This window comes from Hirundo rustica, chromosome 3 (assembly GCF_015227805.2).
Source record: "Hirundo rustica isolate bHirRus1 chromosome 3, bHirRus1.pri.v3, whole genome shotgun sequence".
Classification (NCBI taxonomy): domain Eukaryota; kingdom Metazoa; phylum Chordata; class Aves; order Passeriformes; family Hirundinidae; genus Hirundo; species Hirundo rustica.
In genome coordinates, this window is record NC_053452.1 from 13,227,326 (window position 1) to 13,244,871 (window position 17,546).

The window sequence follows — 17,546 nt, forward strand, 5'->3', positions numbered from 1 at the left end:
AAGTGGATTACTTAATTTAGTGGGGGAGGAAAAGGCTCCCAAGAGCTGAGGGTGGTAGTCTCTCAGCTCTTGGCTCTTGGTTTTCCAGGGAGGATGGTCGGGGGACAGCTTACTGCGTGGAGACCACAGTTAATGGAGGGGTTCGGTCCTGAGAATTCTATCATCTGATGGAGCGCCCAGGAATTCAGAGTTTTTCGCCTGCCCTGCTGGATCTGGTTCAGCCCGGGTCCAGCCACCGCAGCTTCTTCAGCACTGCTCACTTTGCCTGCCGGGACACTCCCCTGCCTTCCAGAACAACCCACCATTTCCAGTCGTCAGCGCCGGAGTTTCCACCATTTTGGTTTGGTGCTCTTGGGGTCCCAAGAGATCAGACTGCCTGAGGCTTGTGAGACAAAGCCCCTCGGGGTTTTTGGTTCTGTTTATTATTACTATAATTGCTGTTGTAGTTTGTCTGTCCTGTTATATTTACTAGTAAAGGACAGTTATTCCTTTCCCCATAGCTCTGACTGATTTTTTTTTTAATCTTCCAAATTATAATAACACAGAAGGAAGGGATTAGAATTCCCCATTCCTAGAGAGGCCCCGCCTCTCCTTAGCAGATACTTGTCTTTTCAAACCAAGACAAGTTGTAATGGATTTTCTATTTTAAAAAGCCTTTTCTTAAATAGAGGCTCACTATCCCTAAAAGCTATGTGCTTTACCTCAATCGAGACATTACAATTGCTCTGCAGACAGCCTGCCAAGCACACTGGAGATGTCAGACAACAGGGTCTGCTCTGAACTACACCTGCCAGCAACCTCTGATGGATATTCAAGAAACAGCCCTTCTCCTTTTTTCCTTCAAAGCAACCAATTCAGCAATATGCACACCCTGCATACAAAATTAATTTCTCTTATGGCCCTGTGGGATCTGCCTTCAAATCTAGATAGTCCAGTGGTCTGGTTCGACAAAGACCAACACAATGCCGCTCCAAATTAATAAGTGCTTTGTTTCCCTCCCCACAATGCCTGTTGCAGTAATGCAGTTAAACATGATAACCTGCTCTGACCAGCACTCTGCATCCTTCTGCTCTCCTGCAAGTGTTTTCAGTTCACATCCGTGCAGCAGATGCTAGAAGGCAGTAGCTGGTTGGGGACTCTTCCACCAAAGGCTATAGTTTATCGCTGCTCTGCCTCCACACACTCATTCATCTCTGAGCACAATCTTGTTGATAGTTTCTTAAGAGGTGATATCTCTAAAGTCTGTTATTTATTTAATTTTGCCTGTTTGCTGTTCACAGCTTTGAGTTTTGCAGTTGATTCCCTTTCAGTTTTAAAGGCATTTAAAAGATCCATAATCGTCTAACACTGACCTGCTGCAGCTCCTCTTGTTTCCCCAACTCCCAGTCTAAAAATTGCCCTGTCAGGCAGCCAACCAGCCTTGCAGAATACGCTCACAGAGCACTTTCCTTGCTTGGAAAACTTTTCATGTCTAACTTTTGCGACACCAAAATGCAACAGGCAAACACCCCTGGATGTAGTTGACCAAGCCTATTCTTCTACCTTGAGCCCTGGACTTTGATCATCTCCCTTGTGATGTGTTCTAGACACCCACAGCCAGTCTGCCCATAGGATCCAGGAATTGGCATCCAGCACATTGCCACTTGAAGGAGATCACTGCAGACAGCAATGAACAGATCCACACTAAAACAAGCTGCAGCAAGTGGTGTGACCCTTCATGATTGTCCTCTTTCTGCTTCTGAGTTGACACAGCAGTCCTCAAAGAAGTCTGCCAAATATCTACCCTCTACAAATGACAGCATGCAGCTCACCCAGAGCTGCTGCAACTCACAGGCTGGATTCCAGAGACAGCACTGCTGATCTTCAGTCTGAAAACTCAGGGAAGTGATGATGAGAAAGGAAATTGCCATGGGCCCTGGCTACTCTTTACAAGATTTATAGGAGGGCATTTGGACACTGCTGAAGGTGACTTCCCAGCCATGCTCCCTTCATCTGGAGCTGGCTAATAGAGGTTAATATCCCTTGGCAGTGCTCAGACTTGAGTGGCTTCTCCTTCAAAGGAGAAAAATAAATGAAATGCAAAGTGTAATCACTATTGTAATCTGTTAATAATGTGCCTTTGAAGGAACTCAGAGATATATAAAGTGTGTCCTATAGGTAGGATAACTCAGTGCCTTGACTGCATACTCTTGGGAGCTCCTACCTGGGCACCACACCTCTGACAGCACACCTGCGCTCTTCTGAGCATATGCCATGGGACAAAACCACTGAAAATTACATTCCCCTATTCTCAACACAGCTCTAGATGAGCTTGGACAAGGTATTTATGGTGCTGTTTACCTCCATTGCTCAGGTGCAGAACAGAAAAAATACTGTACACCCAATTCAGAGGAGAGCTGTGATGGCCAGTGAATTCATCAGTATAACCAGGCTGCAAGACCCTGTCTTTGCCCATGTTGCAGAGCTCTCTGAAAAGGGAACTCTGCCATACTCTGCCAGAGCCCCCCAAGGGGTGTTCAAACACACTTTCTGGATACCTACAGCGAGGGAAGGCTGAGGACACAGCCCAGTGCAGGACCACTGACAGAAAGCATGCATGATGTCACAGGACTTGATGGACATAAATCTTCTCAGGGTCTTCTCTTCATGTTGTGGAAAAAACTTGCCAGGAGGTGCTTGGGAATGTTGAGAGGAGTGGTTGGATGGAACAGGATCCAAAATCTGTCTCTACAATTTTATGCTCAGTTCCAAAGGGTGAGTTTTCACATCAGAATCCAGCAATTTCTAGTGGAAAAAGAAGAAGTAATGTACACCTTGAAAGCACTAAATTTCTTTTCTTCTTTCACTCCCAGAACATTCTATTAATTTTGCATTTAGAGATTGTTTCAGACATTGCTGTGTGCTGGGAAAAAGTAAGAAGGTTTTAAGAGAGAGCTTCAAGATATTCTTTTATGCAATGTATATGAATAATTAAATTTGCTGCCATGAATATCTTGGGTTTCTCTAAATAAGCAATCTACCTAGTGGCTAGAGCGAAACTAGCAGGAGTATAATATGACAAATGTTATTTTTGGATAAAAGATGGCACGTGAACTCTAACAGGAGGGTATTTCATCTTGTAACTCATTTTGTATTTCACTGCTGCCACATTTGACAAGTTGTCCATTAGTTGCAGTATAAAGAACTCATAAGATATTTATAAATTTTCCAATGATACCTAAATAGGGAATAATTTGATTTCAGGGACAGGCATGGAAGAGAGAAGTTTAAAGCCCTGACAGAATGTGCAGCCTTCTGTTTTCATGCCTGGTAATTGCTGGAACAAAGCAGGGCTCTATATGCTAATGAGAGCTGTTTCTCAGATGTTTCTCCCTCCAGACAATTATGATTTTTTTAGACACACTGAACAACACTACCAGGACCTGAGAAGCTCTGCTAGTAAAAAGTTCCAGCAAATACTTGGTTAAATGTTGCTGCATGGTACAAGCCATGATTAGGATATCTTCTGCTCTTCTGCTCCATCTCCCATGCTCTTCACCGTCCCCAAGCTTTGGAAAGGAAGAAGGTGTCTCCTTGCCAGCAAATTGTCCTAGATGTGTTGAGCTGGATAGACCCATCCTGAGGATGATGACAGCTAGCAGAGTAGCAAACCCTTCAGCTTGGTCAATTCTTCAAACCAAAACCAAATCAATCAAAAAAGCCATTTTTTTCAGAATCTTTCTCTACTGCAAAGTTTTCTGCCAGAGAACAGCAACCTTTCTAGTTACCAAGAGCCCAACTCTTTTCAAAAAGACAATCGTATCAGAAGCAGTCTGACCTGCAATAAAACTAATTTTCACCATGTGTCCCTCCTGAAAGTATTGCACTGAGGTGTGGAAGACACTACAAAGGGAGGAGATCAATTTTTTGGCATTTCTAAGAAATTAAATATCCATCGTGAAAAACCCTAGGCAGGCATTCTGGTATAAAGCAGGCAGTGTCAGGGAGGCATGGGGGAAGAGCAATGACTCACAACCCCATGGCTGCTGTGTCTTCCAGAAGGCATTTTACAGAGATGCTCAAGTGGGACTCACCTTGCACTGACATGTGGAGAACAGGAGGTAGCCCTCAGTTTTCAAGAGAAAAGAGCTCTTCTGCACAAAGCTTCCCCCTTTGCCAGTGTTTCCAAAAAGGGGCTACTTTATAGAGTTTTCTCCCAAAAAGAAATGCAAAAGCAGACATGAGCCCTGGTCTGCTCTGACACTCCACAGCTTCCGTGCCTTGATGAGCTGTGGCTTGACAGTCAATGTGACAAGATACACAGCAATGTTACACTGATACACAAGATACACTGCGCCATCCTCAGTGACAGGCTCAAATCCTTTAGGACTCTCACAGCGGGGAAGCAAAATTTGCACCTCTGTTGTGTCACCCTCTTCCTTCTAACTTCTGCTACCAGTCCTGGCACTCACTCTTTCATCTATTAGTAACCTAAAAAATCTTTTGCTTCTTGTCAGTAGCTGACAGGGAAAAAAATTCTTTCTCGTGTGACACACTTGGGCTGTGTGATTCAGATGCTAATGTGTAGTTTATGTGTAGTTAACAATCTGTCATGGTTCATCACCTACTCAGTGACTGCTTGTCCTGAAATAGTGTTCTTCCATTTCCAGAGTCTCCACACATGAATTTAGGTCCCTAACGAAGCTGTGCTCTAGCAAAGCCCAGGAGGCCCTCATGCATCTGGCTACACAGACATAGCCTCTGTCCACCAGCCTTTGTGAACCAGAAGAGTACAACACAGCAGACATGGGGTTTTTTCTGGTCTGGTGCTGTCAAATTAATTTCTCTTCTCCTGCATGACCAGCTGCATCTGCAGAATTTGGACCTTCCTGGAATGGAAGCTACTTGCCATGCTGAGCTACTTCTTGCTGAAAACAGCTACCTAGCAGGTTGATCCTTTGGGATCACGGAAAAGTTCATGGAAAAGAGTGAAAATCACGGTGCTATACAGGGTTGGTCAGGGAGCACAGCAATGGGGACAGATCCTGGTGTCAAAGCAGAGGCTTCTAGCAAAGCAAGTGTTTCCAGCTAACCAGGTCCTTGTCTAAACCATGCCTGGTTTTCTCCGCCCCGGTTCCTACTAGAGGAGAAATTTTGATGAAGAGGACAATCCATGGGTGGTGTGTATTTGTGAAACTGTCTTCTTATTCTGAGCACCTTGTACACATAGGTCAAGATGGTTGTCCATACATCTGTGTTTGTTAGTACAGTGTCACCCCAAAGGATCAAATGAGACAGGGAATCTGTGATTCCAGATGCTCTATACCCATTCAAGAACTGCCACATTTGACTCAGGTCTGTTTCCAGAGAAACAGGTCAGAAAGAAGAAGGGACCAAGGAAAAGGGTGCACACACTGTCAGATCATGTTACCAAAATTTACTGTCTCATTTCTTCCCTTAAGATCAGAGGAGGATGAAGTTCTAGAGCTGGTTTTTAAGACACAAATGTTCTCTGAAAAGCTGATCTAGTTCCTCCAGTACCACATTGAAGAGGATTTTTCCTTATGCTGCTCATTTTCCTAGCCTTTTTTTAATCTCATTCTCCAAAAGTTGTCTTAAGAATGTGTTCTTGACTTGAATTGATGAGAGGGAGACTTTTCTTTTTGCTGCCTGAATGTCAGGCCAGATGTGTCCATAACACCATGTGTGCTGCAGTCACTTGTGTCACTACTGCATGAGAGAAACTGGGGCAAAAAGACAGCAACCAGTAATTTTGTTTTGATTAAGGAAATTATAATTCCCATGGTCAATTCTGAAATTCTATGGAAGAGTGTGATTTGAGCTAATACTCTCACATGCTTCAGAGAGAAGCCTTCTGTCTCCCTGTGGAGGCATTGAATACTGCATTAATGGCATGCACTGGGAAAAACACTTCCCTCTTCCCACCTTCTCAATACAGAGAGAAAAGAGAATAAAAGGGAAGTCAGGTTCTTGCTGGGTTTCCCTTGTGCTGATCACAGGGTGAGACATGGGTATTGGAGGAGGTGAAAATAGAAATTTTAGGGCTTGTTAGGTCTCGGTCCTAAATGAAAATCACAGCAACAGAGAAGCACAACCAAAATCCCTATCTCATCTGGGACATTCGTGTTTGAAGGTATGGCTTTGCTCTAGACAGCCAGAGGGTCTTTGCTAGGTTAGGAGTCTCTGACCAATGATGCAGGAAGTTTTCAGATCACCAGCATTGCATTCACCCTCCATCCCCACAAACACTGGCAAATACAAATGCCTGCCACACTTGGGCATCATTAAATTAAATGCATCATTTAAGAAAGAATGAAGTTGTTTCCTTAGTCTTCCCTGTTACTTTACAATGAGAAATAAATGAGGCACAGGACTCCAGAAGACAACATTGTATTTGGGTCTAAAAAATGTTTTGCTCCATTAGAAAAATATCATTTATTTCAGAGACATGGATTCATTGCAGCTTGAAACCCTAAGACTTCTGTTTCTGTGTTTACTCTGAGACAGAAATGGTTTGTGTCTGAGCCAGTAATTTAAAACACTCTGCTCAAGTCAGGTGAAGGCAAGAGATGATGCTAGCCTGCTGAGTAAGATGCGCTCCATGCAGATGGATAGATGCTCCCAAGCCCCACCTTACACAGCATTTAAGCACATGGGTCTTCTTTCTGACCAGCCCCTTCAGAGACAGAAGGGGAATGCTGATCTCCACTAGGACTAGAGGGAATTTTGCCATTTGTATCCACAGATCTGGGACCTTAACTAACAAATAAAGATGAGCAATCACTTATTGTCCTAGTTAGAGGAGAAAGTATTGCTGACCCAAAAAGCAGCTGATCCCCTGCTGTTCAGCTCTAGGGGGCTGTACACTTAATTTCAAACATGCTCTCCTCCCCCCAGCCTTCCCCACATATCCCAAGTGATATCTGACCTCTAGTTCCTGGAAATCCTCCTCTTCCTCCACCTCATAGGAGAGGGTGTGGATCTTGATGTCGTCCTCAGAGAGGTCTATGAATTTGCTGTCAGGGTACTCCAGGTTGTCTTTGGTGGGTGAGCGCTCCTCGATGAATGTTGTCTCACAGCACTCTGAGCCCAGGCTCTCACCCCATGAGCGCAGCACGTTCTCGGAGTAGAGGATGATGTTGGGCCTGTAGTGAGACTCCACTGTCTGCTGCAGCATGCTGGGGTCCAGGAGCTGCTGCACAGGGTCACTCCTGCCATTCTCCGGGCATCTCAGAGAGGACAGGCTGCCTGCTCTGTGGCTCTGGTACTGAGGGGTGGGATACACAGAGACCAGACCATCTCGGCTGTCTGCCACTAAGTTCCTTGTGTTAATTAAACCATTCCTTTTCCCAGCTTCAGTGATTTTACTGTGCATAAGCACACTGTTCTGCTCAACCAAGCCATCCATACTGGAAGGTGTCCGAGGCAGTGGGACCCGTTGCCTTTATTTTGCTGTGCCTTAGAGTTCATGCTAGGTGAGTGGCTCCCATTTTCCTGATGAAGAAAGGAAGCAGAAACCAAGGAGAGGACAAAGGCAATGAATTGAGGGACTCAATTCAGCTTGTCTTCCATACAGTCTCAGGAGAAAATAGAGCCCCATATATGTGCATACCCTGACTTAGTTCTCCAAATATGCCCCCTGTCAGTGAGGCAAAGAACACCTGCCCCACATCTATGGGATATAGAGAAGCACATGAGGTGAAATGTCTTGGTAGTGATGGACCCCCATCAAAGAATGGCTTTGATGCCTGCTCTACCCTCCCACGGGTACACAGCTGTCATCCTGGGGACATCCTTTTCCTCTAAACACTTTGATAAGAGATGAGGGCCGGGGGGGGGGGGGGGGGGGGGGGGGGGGAAGGTGGAAATTTCCTAAATGAACCATTTTTAATTCTCAGAAATCTGCAGCTGCAAAAGATGGGCAGGTGCTGTGTTCACCTGCTGGTGTCTGCAGCCACCCTTTGCCCTTGGCAAGTGCTTTACTATCCTTTGAAAACCCATTTTTTTCCAGCCCAAACACTTTCTCACCAGGCTCCTCATTTTTCTCAGGTGCAGCCAAAGGAAAACACCTTTTGAAATACTGATGTATTGGCCACAGCAACAGTAAATTCAGGGGTTTGTTTCTGGGCATGAGCATAAAAATTACAGGCATGCTAGTGTCTTCAAAGTTCTTCATATTAGATCCTCTAAGACCAAGTTATTTATGTAAGATTACCTGTCCCCATTGTGCAGTCTGGAGAAAACCAAGAACGAAATACACAAACACATAAACATATGTAATTTTTTACTCAATGCTTTCTCTCTATTTCCCTTTTATGTCAGACAACCTCTAACAGAGCAATGTCTAGCAAAAGTCCAGTATTAGTTCCTCTTAACTCCAGACTTCAAATACCTTCAGTCTCTCTTTTGGATGCAAGAGATTTTTAAACCACTGCTAAGAGCTGTTCTAACACTACCAATTAAGCAAGAAACTTGTTTAACATACAAGAGAGCTTGACCCAGAGCGCTGACATGTTTACATTCACAGCACTTGGTTTAACATGTAGAAGCCTCATTTTATTTTGTTGTCAAGTAGTTCAGTGCTGCTCTTAAGTGAACAGGAAAGCTACACAAGAGAAAATCCACCATGGTGGGATCCCATGGAAGTTACGTGTTCAATCCAATTAGCAGGAGCATCCTGTTGGGCCTCCAGCTGCTTGACCACAAACCTTCCACTTCTTCCTCCCACCTCCCCCAAAGAAACTATATGAAAGTACATCCCCACAGGCAGAAGATGAGAAACACTCATCAACTAAAGAGTAAATTCTCAGACTTCGCTCAGTTTCTCCCAAGCTAGCTTGGAAAATGTAAGAAGTCCTCTGATGTGTCACTTCAGCCATCAGTTCCACTGAAGCCAGAGAGACTTCACCCAAAACCTGCAAACCCTCTTGCAAACAATCTTATCCCTGCCCCCTGTCAAGCAAAGTGAAATGGTCAGGAGGAATATGCCACAGATGTAGCAAAAACTGGAGGAAGACTCACAAATCAAACAAATACCCTCCTGGAGAAATGTATGAAGCGGTCAACACTTCATCACTGCATCAATGGCTGGAAAACTTGGGTCAGGCCTTGCACCTCCCTGTAGTGACATCATTTCAGCAAAGTCTGTATTAAGTAGCACTCAGAAAAATGCCATTTTAGGGCAGTTTTATTGCATGCCTTGGAGAAACATTGTTGTTCAGTCCTACCATGGATCTAAACATCTATATGGCAGGTCTTTACCATCTGTGCATTTAAACCAGACTTTTAAACCAATATTGCAGATTCTGAATGACACTTTCTCCTTGGTAATAGGAAAAAAGTGGGAAAAAGCATCCAAAATGAGGCAAGGACAAGACAGGGAGCATCTTTCCCTCACAGAGCTCTTCTGATAATAGGGATAGTCCATTGCTCAGGACATCCTCCCTGGAGTCCCACATAGCAGTGCAGGCAGCATGCCTCAGGTAAGGTCAGCAGGGAGATGTGGATAGCAGCATGCAATCAAGGAAAATGGTTTAACCCCAGGTGCATTTTAATCTGTAGTTGGCTGCCTGCCTTACCAGAGCCTGACCCAATATTCTTGGCCCTGAAGAGTATTGCTTAATGGGAAGAGGTTGATGAGATTCAGGCCTTTTCAGTATAATAAATTAAGAGGGGGGGGGGGGGGGGGGGGGGGGGTAGGTGGGGGAAGAGAAATAAATAATTATATTCTATGACTCCTGAAATTGAATCCTCCAGGCTGAGGTGGAGGTGTGACAGAGAGTGGCATATGGTCACGAGTGATGCTTAGGGGCAAAAGGCAGCTGTGCTTCTGCAGTAGCTCAGAACCTTTGTCCTGCCTTGGACATGAATCCAGCCACTCCACTTTCACTAGGGACTTTCATGGATGTGGCCTGGGCCAGGCTCACATGCCTATGATTCACAGGCATGTCCTAAAATTAAGATTGCTTCAGTTTCCAGGTTCCCTGCAGCCCAGAATCCCCAGATGGCAGTGCCAGAGAAGGTAACCTCTGACAGGCCACTTGAGGAAACTGGAGGGCGCCTTCTCTGCAGGGAGTCAACATTCAAAGCTGAAAAAAGCTCTCAGTACCTATGACTACAGTGAGATTTCAAAATTATGTTGACAGGAAAATGAAATTCATCAGAACTCTTGAAATAAGAAAGCTTTTCAGTCTGCTCCAAGATGCAGAGTTAATTTTAGTTGGTTGGATTCAGATTTCTTCTGTCTTTGCATGGTTTTAATTGTCCCACAAATCACTCACTGGCACTGAGGCCAACTAGAGATAATTCTGCATTTTCACACTTGAGACTGGAACCAGAAGGAGAAACCAAGTTCAAGTTATTAACAGTTATATATATATATATGATCAATATAACAATCTTCAATCTAATGTTTACCTCAGGGTTAGACATTTTTACTCCAGTCTACTATAAAAAGTGAGTCCATTAATTATTTTAACATTCACTCTTTACAATTTCTTGGATTCCCCCCTTCTCCTTTTTTATTTTAATAAGAAGCTGCAAGCAGTGCCAAGATCTTTAGTCTGCATTGCTGTGGTTTATTGAGCTATCATTTGTGTTACAGCAGAGCCTAGCTACAATAAGTAGCTGCACTGAGAGCCACACTGCTGGGTGCTCCACAGCCTCCTGCTATGATGACAGTGCCTAACAAACTAATTAAGAAGAGGGTGTGAAACAGAGAAATGCCAGGTGTAGGGAGACAGGGAGAGAACCACTAAAAGGTGTACCCCAGGCTTTAGCAGATAAGGAGCAGAAGCCAGCTCCATTACTACCCACCATCCCAAAACTCCTTTGCTCTCCTGGGACCTGGCAGGATGCTGTTTTCCTCCTCTCTCCATGGGACTTTGCACAGCTTAAGGGCTCTTCAGCCTTCTGGAGGCCCTTGCCAGGCACCCAATGTCCTGTGTGAATAAGCAGTTGGGAAACTCTGAATACAAACCCCCTGAATTCTGAACAAGCTGTACAGTTGGAACATTGGGCTATGGCTGAAAAGCCCTAGCCATCTTCTCATAGCAGACCAGAAGGACATTCATCCACACAGACCAAGCATCACTGGCCCAGCAGAGTGGTTTATTGGCAAGAAAACTGGAAGATGAAGGCTAGTGAAGCTGAAGGCAGAGTCCCCATCTGCTGTCAAAGCCTGAGGCTGTACCCTGTGCCATTCCCTGCAGACCTGGCAGGTCATCAGCAAGGAAAAAAGGCTCAAAAATTCATGTGCTTCTGCATGGGGATACCAGATATCAGTGGAAATTTTTTCCCCATGGAGACAGTCAAGCACAGGAAAAAGCTGCCCAGGGAGGTTTTGCAGTCTCCATCCTTGGAGCTTTTGAAGACCCAGCTGAATGAAGCTCTGAGGATCATGGTGTGATCAGAATTGACCTCTCTTTGAGCATGAAATAGACCTGCAGACCTACTGAGATTCTTTCAACTTGATTATCCCATGATTTGAATCTCTCTGATCCCTACAGATTCCCACCTGTCTCCCATGCTCCCCAAAACACATCTACTGCTCCTAAATCTTTTAGTCATTCTAAATCACCAGAATAGCAAGAAGTGGCAATAGTGACCCTTTGTGCAACCAGCAGAAGCTGATTCAGCCCCAGGATTATCAGATTCAACAAAATGCCCCTGGGTTTGTAGTTGGTTTCCTCTCTGCCAGTACAGAGAAAGCAGAGGGGAGAAAGCTCTCATGAACAGCAGTCAAGCCTCACATCAAGAAAGGAAGTTGCAGATTTCCTGGCATGAGCTACCAGGTAAGAGGGAGATTCTAAAACACAACGCAATAGGCTTCAGCATTGTTTGAGGCATTCCAGACATTTAGAAACTGCAACAACAAATACAGACCTTATGCATGAGAGAAATCACAGGCCGTGTATGGATCTGGAGTGCTGATTACAAAGTGAAATATTTAACAAAATGAAGGAAAAAAACCCTTTCCCACTTGTATTTTTCTTCTTTGATTTAGCTGGGCTTATTAAAGTAGGGTTTTTTTTTAAGGGAATGCTATATTTCAGCAGCTGGAGTTCCTTTTGCCCTGTTAAGCAAGCTACAGGGAGTTTCGTAAGGCAGTGCAACTAACTAACACTGGGAAAATTAGGAATGCATGCATTAGTGATAGCTAAATGTTTCATCACTAACAGTGGAATTAAAAAGCCCTCCATGCTATTTTAGTATTACCAATATGCAGCAAATCCACTGTGAGGTGTGATCTGTCCCTCTAAAAAGGAGGAACTTGGAGAATGGTGATGCACCCAAGGTCATGTCAAGAGCTGGAAATAAAATCCAGGTCTCTTGATTGCCTGTGCAGAGATAGATGTTAAAACAATTACCATCTGCATATCTGCCTGAATAATTGATTGCTTAATTCAGTACCTGAACTAAAGAATGAACTGGGGAAGAAAGGAGGAATTACCTTGCGTTGACCAAATATATAATAATGCTGTTTCTTCAATAAAGTATTTCCTTTAGAGCAGGTGGAAGCATAATGCCTGAGCTAAAATGAAATGCAATGTTTATTTATTTTTAATTGAACAAGCTGGCTTTATTCACATGCCTCAAGTTGCTGCCAATAAAAAAAAATAAAGACACATTCCGACTTTTCTAGCAATTCTCCTTCACAACTTAATTTTTTCAGCCTTAATTTTTAATGGGGTTCACTCTGAACTCACAACTTTTTTCATTCACTGCACTTTCCAGATAATAGATAACTGGCCTGACTAACAGCATCTTGCTGTGGTGTATATAACCCTGGCAGTTGTGGAAGGCACCAGTGCAAAAATGCCTTTGACACCAGGACCACTTCTGGCAATTACTCTGCAGAGTGAAAGCAGTTCGAAAGCCTGACTGTGTTCTTTTCTGTTTTCAAGAGGCTCCCCAATACTGCAGACCAGGAGCATCATACAACCCCAAATGTATCCAGAATCACCCATGAGCTCCCCACACCCATTTCGAATAGGGGAGATTGAACCATGAGGAGCGATTCTAACTTTAAGAGCTTCCAAAAGAATCCTGACAGTCTCTTTCACAAATACCAGCATCATAGCATCCCCTGGCCCTCTTGGTCTGCCTGCTGACTGAATCCTGTGCCTCCCCCTGGACCTCAAATCCCTGTCTGTGTTCGTGACCAGGCTGGCCCACAGACAGGAGCAGCTAAAGGTGGGTCCAGGACTGGCCCTACTAACTCACTCCAGTCTCATTCCTGATTGGCAGCCGAGCCCCTAGAGAGCCCAGTTCTTGCACACACGCTGCTAATCTGGCTCTACTTGCTTTCCCTCACTGCATCCAGGAAGCAAAGCAGGACAAGACACTGCCTCACACTTGCTCTACATGTATCCACAGTACTGTGTTCCAGGCTGAACTTGAGGCATTCCTGAGGCACAGATGGAAGACAAAGAGGTGACAGAACAGGAAGATGGTGTGGTGGTGCAGACTTGGTGCAAAATGGAAGTTTCCATACCTCCTGCCCCAAGCAAAGCACCCCAGGGCTGTAAGTCACTTTGCTAGGAAAACACTGTAAAATTACTCGAGTCAGTTCATCTGGGCAAGGATGATTAGAGTAAACAGACACTTCTGGGGCCATAAAATCAGCTGTGCTCCATAAGACTAAGAAAAATTGCAGAGCCAGAACTATACCATGGGACAAAATCTTTACAAAGTAAGTGATTTAGCCATGGTGAGAGTGGTTGCTGGAGGCAGACAGCAGGCAGGGGTAAACAGAGCAGTAGCATCAGTGGGGCATAGTTTGACTTTCACAGACCTTTCTTAACCCTGTACTCTCCCCTCCCTGCAGAGACAAAAATGGAAATGAGTAATACAGATGTCTATTAGTCTCAGGGCACTATTTGAACATGAAGAAAAATCCTATCCTCTCTGTTCTCTGGGAGAAGGGATATAGGCCCTCAGGGACTTCTCTATGCGAGGCACAGGCTTTGGGCTGGTAGCATATCCACATCACAACTTTACCTCCATTATCTTGTGAGCCACATGCAGCTGGAAGAAGGGAGAATGCTCTGTTGCAAAGAGCACAAGAATAGGAGCTGGAAGCTGGGTGGGTGACATGGGGACACCACCCTCTGGGAGAGGACTGGATAAGTCATTTCATGTAGCAGGCAGCTGCTGTGGGATATGTCCTGAAGTGGCACACTGAGCTTCCTGCAGGAAGCACAGCTGCCCTGCAGGACCTGGCACCAGGCTGGATGCCTTTCCTAGATCCTTTCTCTAGAAACCGAACTATTTGATCCCTGGAAGTTTTCAGGTTGGATGGGCCCTGAGCAACCTGAGCTAGTGGAATGTATCCCTGTTCATAGCAGGGGTTTGGAGCTGCATGGTCTTAATATCCCTTGCAACCCAAACCATTCTATGATTCTGTCCTTTAGCAAATACCGTTTCAGATTTCTTTGTTCTCCCTGGGGATTTTTCAGGTATGTAAGCAGTCAATCAAAGCACACAAACTCCATCAAAATTCTGCTAGAATTATGCCAACTTGGTGTGAACAGTCAGTTCATTCTTCTTGTGCCTCGGTGAAGCCTCAAAGTGTAAGGACAGAAATACAGCACAGATTTGGAGAGCTATTGCTAAATGAGGGAACTTTGCACATTCAGGTTTTATAGTGACACACATACAAATACACATCCATAGGGATGCCAGGTATAAAACTAGCACTGCTAAAGGCATGCATGAACTCACACCATTCACGCACTGCACCACTGCTTCAAAATGCAGTCTTTGCTTGTGCAGTGAAAACAACCACAGTACTAAATTCAAATCACAGAATCTTTTGATTCTTAGGTGCTACAGGTTAGACCAACTCCATGTGAATCCTCAGGGTCACAGGCATCTACATCTGAAGAGGAGCATTTTGCTGTGATCCCATCAAAGTAGTTTCCAGCTTTTTGCCAGAGAAAGGGTACTCAGCAACAATTCACGATAGCTGGAGGATGTGTATTCAGACACTCACACACAGCCATTATTCATGTTTGTTAAAGCAAAGTCAATGAACATCTCCTGTGCACATCTCTGCAGTTATTTTCCAATTTTTTCCCCTCAACTGCACAGTACAAACCATAGTCTGTAAAAATCCGAGTCTTCAAAGTGAAGACAATAAAATTTTGACTCTTAATAACCACATATGTAATCTGCAATCTTAATAACCATATAGGCAGTATTAAAAAATTCTACTGGAAGCATTTTACAAATGTCTGCAGATATGAATTTGCTGCAGAAAGAAAGAAAGACAAAAACACCTTATCAAAATAAGTTGCACATTTTCTCTAATACTGTCCTCAGAAGTAAAAACATTTTAAATCCTCAGAGCATCCTTCCTTGAGTTAAATGTGTTGTGGTGGTGCCTGTGTACACCAGTACTGCATTACATCTGCATTTGTATAAGGAAGAGCCCTCCTCTGTGTGTGAGATTTATTCCAGAGAGTATGGCACCAGTGAGACATCTGCCTACCCACTTAATGAGAGGAGATTTCATTTTATTCCTACAAATTAATTTATCCGAGACACACCCTGGCGTGACCTGTAGTTACCAAAACTGCCAATAAAATGTGACCTTGTCCAGTAAAATCAGTCTTTGTCTTAGGAGCAAGGTAATTTGAAATTAATACAGACCATCTACTTGCAGCTACCTTAAAGATGACAGTTAATTAACTATAATTAAATTAAGTAATTTAAATACATGAATGTAGGAAATTGTATTCTCTGTTCTGACTGCCTTTTAGAATACACAAAAATCCCCCTCTATGTGCCAGTTAATGCATCATCTTGAGTTTAAGACCATCAAAGCATCTTTTAATTGTTGCTAATGTTCTGTTTACACTAGATTAATATCTAATTAATTGTAATTTGCATATTTAGTCTATTTAGAAAGTTTAGACTTTTTTGTGGATTTATTTTTTTCTTTCTCTTTCATTACACACAGAGGCTACAGCTTCCCTCCAGTGATTTTGAAGGCACAGTTCAACAGATTGCACCCTGGAGCAACTCCTGCCACTCCTGCTCCATATTCTATCCGGGGTGGTGGGTCATACCCTACCACCACCACCAGTCCCGCACAAACCCTTGCACCTCTCCCCCTGCAACACACTTCTGACGGGGTAGCACTACCAAACCTGTTCCAAGAAAGCTTGTACTCCTGGAGTGTCAATTCCAGAAAGGTCTCAGTACATTACCAGCCTCTTCCTACTGAAGAACTGACCCCTTGCATGATACTTTAGTGATACCTGGATACCCCATCCAGAAGGACGTGGCAGGTACGGGGGACTAATCCAACATCACCCCACTGCCACCAAACCAAGACACACCGATAGCAGGGACCACTGCTGCCTCCTTGACCCAGCCATCCCTTTCTCCAACTTAAATGCCACTGCTCTCAAACTAGAGGACGGGAAGGAAAAGAAATTCACTCCGGCGCCTCTCTTAGAGCAGCATAGCGAGGGGAACGGGCAGCTGCGGATGCCAGGAGCTCAACATCTCCACTGCCCCCGGCTCGGGCTCTGCCCCCGCATACCCCTGCACAACCCCTCTCCCCTTCCCTGGGCTGGCAGGGCGAACGGGGTCTGACAGCAAAAGCTATTCTGCCACAGTGCGCTAGATGCGATTCTTCACGGGGAAGAGGAGGGAAGGGAAAACGAAAACCCCGCGCGCACTTTCGCTTCCAGTGCTCCCAAACTCGCCGCCGCACTGGAAAAGCCTCTTCTCCCCTGAGACCCCGCCAGGCAAGACCGGGCGTGGTAATTTGGGCTTTCCGCAGGGCATCAGGGAAGCACCTCTGCGGGCGGCCCCGCTCAGCCCCTGCGCTTTCCTGTGCTCCCCCCGGAGTCCCTCCGCCGCGGCGGCTGCGGGAGCCGCGGTGTCCCCGCCTCCGCTCCTTGCTCCGGAGGATGCTGCGGAGGATGCGGCGGAGCGGGTATTTGGCGCATCGCTGCCCGCAGGGAATCGGACAGGGTGGGATGGGTGTCAACTCACCTCCCTGCAAGGTGACCCGCGGCGCGGTGTTCCCGCTGAAGCGGCCGGAGAGGCTGCTCAGCGCCCGGGCGCTCCGCCTGGCAGCATCCCCGCGGCGGGGGCGGCGACGGGGACCAGCCCTGGGGTCTGCACAGCGCTAGACGGGGCTGCACCGCCTGCACCGCCTCGGCGGTACTGTGGGCTCGGGAGGAGGAGGAAGAAAAGGAGGAGGGAGGGAAGGAGGGAGGGAAGGAGGGAGGGAAGGAGGGAGGGAAGGAGAGAGAGAGAGAGGCAGATGGAAAGAGAGAGGCAGGAAAACGAGCCCTGCGCGCAGCGCGGCCAACTTTCCTTCTGCAGCGCAGCAGGAACAGCCTCCCATCCCTCGGTGTGTAACCCCCGCCCCGCCTTGCCTGCCACGGAGGGACCTCGGGACCCCAGCCACAAGGGCACTGCCAGCATCCCGGGACAGCTCCCCAAGACGATGGGGAAGCTCCAGAAGCTCTGGACAACTTCAGATGTTTGTGGTTTATTTTTTAGCGTAATGACGAACGCACTGG

General features: G+C 45.6%; 1 protein-coding gene across 2 annotated transcripts in view; it reads right to left on the reverse strand.

The window, feature by feature from the left end:
* SYNDIG1 (synapse differentiation inducing 1) overlaps positions 1-17,335 on the reverse strand; it is a 57,222-nt gene extending 39,887 nt beyond the window's left edge. Inside the window, exons 1-3 of one of the 2 annotated variants that reach the window (XM_040059181.1) lie at positions 17,011-17,335; positions 10,816-10,940; positions 6,929-7,494 (exon numbers count right to left, since the gene is read on the reverse strand). In XM_040059181.1, coding sequence (XP_039915115.1) covers positions 6,929-7,408 — 480 coding nt within the window. In that variant the 5' untranslated portion in view covers positions 7,409-7,494; positions 10,816-10,940; positions 17,011-17,335. The remainder of the gene's footprint in view (positions 1-6,928; positions 7,495-10,815; positions 10,941-17,010) is intronic. The other variant, XM_040059180.2, reaches the window with a different exon arrangement.
* Positions 17,336-17,546: the final 211 nt, after the last annotated feature.